This window comes from Pollachius pollachius (genome assembly GCF_949987615.1).
Source record: "Pollachius pollachius genome assembly, chromosome: 19".
NCBI classification, from domain to species: domain Eukaryota; kingdom Metazoa; phylum Chordata; class Actinopteri; order Gadiformes; family Gadidae; genus Pollachius; species Pollachius pollachius.
In genome coordinates, this window is record NC_136952.1 from 13,873,974 (window position 1) to 13,878,973 (window position 5,000).

Sequence of the window (5,000 nt, forward strand, 5' to 3'; positions counted from 1 at the left end):
GTACCGATTGATTTGGGGTGGATGGGGGTAACGCGGCAGGTGTGTCGCAGCAAATACCCCCCGACACCACTCTTATCATCGGGACTCATCCTTCTGCAAACTTGATCCGATTGCGGACGATTCCGTGGGGAAATAGGAAGAGGTAGGAGCTGTCCGTGACATAAATGATGATTCTCCCTCCCCTGCCCCCCCCCCCCCCCCCCTCCCCCCCCCCCCCCCAGAAAAAAAAAGCCTAATTAAAAGTTTGTGTCCAGGGGTTAAGCAGTGAGAGGAAGGTCTGACACATGGCTTAGGATGCACAAGCAGGAATCGTTTCCTGCCAAACGTGTTAACCAAAGAGGATGAGGGTGGACAGGGCGGCACCCTGATTATACACCGCACTAAGTCTTCCAAATAACACAACCAATCACAGCCAGCCGCACGGAAAGAGGCCTTTGGACTCAATAAGGGGGAAGAATAATGACTGCGAGGGTCTAAATAAGTGTCTTTTCTCCCCTGCTCGCGGCCTCACACCGCTGCATAACAAAGAGTGAATGGCCTGGACGGGGACGTGGGGGTGAGACAGTGGTCGAAGCCATCCGAGGACTCCGGCGTCACCGTTACGAAACTCCTGTCGGAGAGTCCCTCGGGAGGGAGGGGGGACGGAGAAAAAGAAACAAAAACACGAGATGAATTGGTATTTAATGTTTAAAAGGGAGACGGAGGCTGGTTCCAGCTGGCAGCGGAACAAGGACATGATGAGGTTTCTTGAAGCCAGGAGAGGGAGATGTGAAGGAAAAGACACGGGCGGGATGAAAATATCAACACAAAGGTATTTTTCTCGCTTTTTTCAGGGGGCGAAGATGTCAGCGTTTCATCGCCTTCCACATCAGACGGAGCGGTGACGTCCGGGCCGTGGAAGAGGATGAGCAGCTGTGGAAAAGGCAGCTAGCGCGTTATGAAGCATCGCCTTGGCAACGGGCCGCTAACTGCTTGCCAGAGGTTCGGCCCCCCCCTCTTGTTGAGGTGGGGGGGCTCCCCTCTTGTAGAGTGCCAGAATCCGTGTGCCGTCCTCCACTGGGGTCAAGAGGTTCACAGGACGAGGGTGGCCCGTCTACAAGTGCCTTTTTGATTCGGCCGCGTGGTTCTTGACATGCTTTCCTGCCTGTGATGGCGATGGTGCAGAGCTTTTGGTGTTGGGACGGACTTTTCTGCCCTCGCTGGAGGAGGGGTCAGGTGGTTGGAAGAAACCATCCGGCCCTTCCTCCAACCAGATGTGACACACGTTGAGCGGGGGGGGGGGGGGTCTTTCTGCGTCAACCTGCCCGTAGAAACGGTTAGTCATCGGTTGGTTGGGGAGAAATAGTAGTATTGCTTGTAGACAAAATGTGACACGTTTCAATGTATATGCGCATGTGTATGTGTTTCTGTTTCTGTGTGTGTGTGTGTGTGTGTGTGTGTGTGTGTGTGTGTGTGCTTGTATGTGTGCGTGTATATTATACATATATATCTACACACCTATATACAACTTAATTGGACACACACGCATTTGTGTGTGGGTGCGTTGTGAGTCTATATGTGTGGTGTTATGGTTTTGAGAGAGAGAGAGAGAGAGAAAGAGAGAGAGAGAGAGAGAGAGAGAGAGAGAGAGAGACCCCTGGAGATCCTGCAAATGATACTTATGACACCTCCGGAGAGGTGGGCCGAGTGTGAGAGAGAGAGCGAGAGAGAGAGAGAGAAACATACATGGCCGAGACAGACACGAGGAGACGCTGGTGTCGAGAGTCACCAGTCAGACCCTCCACCACATCGTCACCTTAGGCCAATTCTTTTTTTTCTTCATTGCCTTGAGGGACAGGCAGCTGAGCCCCTCACCCCCCCGGTGGCAAATGTAGGTGCAACACAGCTATAGACACCTATAGGCCTATAGGTACCCAGCATAATGCTATTGGATAAATAGTTTACCCCTGGTTCTCTGGGACGCCAGGTGAGACGCACCTGAATACCTCGGCCCTCAGTCTATATAGGTCGACGAGAGAGAGAGAGAGAGAGAGAGAGAGAGAGAGAGGTTATCAGGTGTAAATATAGGGAGCTGAAAATGAAGAGAAAGCAAACAAGAGAAGGTGTGAGAACAGTATAAATAAAAATAGAAACCCCTGAAAAGGTTTGAAAATAGACTTAATTAAAGTGCAGATGTTGTCGTGGTATGTACTCTAGTGATTTTCCCTTTAGAAATATATCAAAGAAGTCATTAACGTCAACACAGTCTGGTTACCAACTGTCTCGCTTGTCTCTGTAACAGGCTCACAAAAATAGCAATAAAGAGAATTATTTAGCACGTATCACTGACTCATCCCTTTCTCCTTCTCTGGAAATGCCAAATAGGACATAGTTAGTGGCAGGGAGAAGTCCACAAGTCACATACGACCGCTGATCCCGTCTGTCAGACTCACTCCGTTCAGAGCGGGATCACGATTCACACCACGCAGTGGAGAGAAACCCAGCTGATTTACTTAGTTCCCTTCCCTTTTCTTTTTTGCCCCCGGTGTTTTCATTTACTCAGGTGCCATCGCATGTCATTCTAGGTCACGGAACGCGTGATTACTGATGATGCGGAGCTGGTAAGCAAGGCATCTGTTTCACCGGAAGGGCAAGGTCACGGCTTCGGGGAATAAAAGCAGTTGATGAGACAGCAGCAATTGCTGCCTGTAATGGATGTGTCCATATGCAAATGTACAGATGGATGCACACACGCACACACACACGCACACACGACTGGATGCTTTGGACACTTCACAGGGAGCGCTCTGATGACTGCTGTGAACTCCTTGTGGTCAGCAAGAGCACGCTGTAGAGGTCACCGTCCCGGGGAGCCAGACTTTATTGAGGCCTTCGATACTCCAGCTCTCTGACCCGGCTGTCTACTCAGTACTTGGCACGTTCCGGGTATACGGTTTGATTACTACCCCCCCACTCTCCCCACCTTGACCCTGACGGGTTGCCATGGGAAGGGGGAGGTCCTCTTCTCCTTGAACCTGAGCACATTGATAATCAAAGTCCAGTGGCTATTCAATTATTCCTCCACTAATCATTGTGTAGGTCTTTATGAGTCAAGAAGATGATTCCCATGCTGAACAGGAGCTGCGGCAGTCTTTTCTCTTTACCTTTGGCATCAATAAAACTCTCCTGTTCCTTAAATATGAACTAGAATCACAAGGAAACAAGATGTTGATATGTCCATTGTTTTTGTTGTTTTTGAAAAGTGTCTAAAGAGGTGGTGCATCTGAGGATAAATGTCTCACTAACACATTCAGGAAGAAATGAAAGCAGACAACCACACATAAACACAGACCCAAGCCTTTGAGCTGAAAAGCATCCTGCTTTGGGTCAGAGGGAGTTGTAATTCCAATTCAACTCTTAATTTAAACCACTCAACTCCCCCCCAACACTCTCACTTTTATTTTAAGTGGTGAAACTGAGAAGTCAAAAAAAACAATCTCATTTCCCATTGTCAGCCTTGTTACAGGGAAGTATGTGTGGGTGAGTAATTATGCGCGTGTGTGTGTGTGTGTGTGTGTGTGTGTGTGTGTGTGTGTGTGTGTGTGTGTGTGTGTGTGTGTGTGCATGTGCGTGTGTGTGTGTGTGTTGTGGTTCCACCTCATCAGAAATTGTGTCAGAGGGCCCCGTGAAAGACTGAGACCTGAGAAATACACATACCTCAGTTCAGAGAGCAGTTAAACAAATAGTCAAATCTGACAAATAAAGATCCACAGAATCCCAGAGGATCGAATGTGCAGGGAGAGACGGGAAAGGGCCAACATTTCGCTCAACCTGACGGTTCGGCCGGACACGGTACAAGCATTACCCACGAGAAGACATACCTCTCCATTTTGTTTTGCTGTTGTCTGTTTTGTACTCCCCCATGCACATACAAGCAGGGAGCTACTATTTCATCATCACGTCAAATCAACTCTACTCATTCAAAAAGTAGGACACGACATGAAATAATATTCTAGAAATCAGGCAAACAGAGTGACAAACAACATATGGGAACCGTCTACAGCTCTGCAGACAAGACAACGGGACAAACACAAACAGCCACCAAAAACAAAACCCACACAGAACTCCCAGCGCTTGGTGAGACACAACAAAAACCAATTGATGTCATTTGAATCAACAAATAAAGACATACTTCAATCAAAAGGTAAACGGGGTCACCCAAGGACACCCGGCCAAACCTAAACGTAAAAGGAAGACTCGAAAGCGGTCCACCCAAGACAATTAAAGCAGCACACACAACGACAAACAGCAGAAAGACTTCAACGACAAAAACCCAGGAATGTCACGGAGCGCCGGAGCAGACTTACATGCGGCTGCTGGGCGGTATCTTGCGGCCGTCGCGGTACCATGTGACCTGCGGCTGGGGGAAGCTGCGGATGCGTGGCGCCGGGACCACCGCCCCCTCGCCCTGGGAGACGGACTGGGCGCGCTCGCCCTCCTCGAAGCTCCCCATGACTAGACCGCCACAGAGAGAAGGAACACACAGGAGAAGGAAGACGACACGTTGAAGCAACGGAACACGCAAACCGGATGTGAGGACCTACGGGGGACTGGGGCCCGGGGGGAGGCGGGTGAGTGGGGGCGCGAAGACCCCCCGGTTGGACTGTGAAATGTTTTTCCTCGTGCCTGCGCCACGGGCTGACTGGATGTGTTGGCGACGGATTGTCGCCGCGACAACGCAACCTGAGACGTGTTGTCAGGAGGAGGCAGTGGAGCGGACAAGCAGCAGCGGGGGGGGGGGGGGGGGGGGGGAGACGTGTCTCCCATCTCCGTCTCATCTCACACGTCTGAATCCCTTCCATTCCAACGGCGGCTCGTTAGAGGAGACTGCTGTAAGTGTCGGGAAATCCACGGCATTAGTGTCGTCTTCAGATCTTTTCCCCACTGTGTTTTCATAGTGCAATGCTCGCGATTTTTATATTTTCTATTCAATCTTTCTTTTCATCAATGAGAAAAGCTTT

General features: G+C 50.1%; 1 protein-coding gene across 1 annotated transcript in view; it reads right to left on the reverse strand.

The window, feature by feature from the left end:
* LOC307090513 (protein sidekick-2-like) overlaps window positions 1-5,000 on the reverse strand; it is a 281,140-nt gene that overhangs the window by 81,303 nt on the left and 194,837 nt on the right. Inside the window, 1 exon segment of the mRNA XM_079757197.1 lies at window positions 4,347-4,494. Within this exon segment, the coding sequence (XP_079613323.1) occupies window positions 4,347-4,494 (148 nt within the window).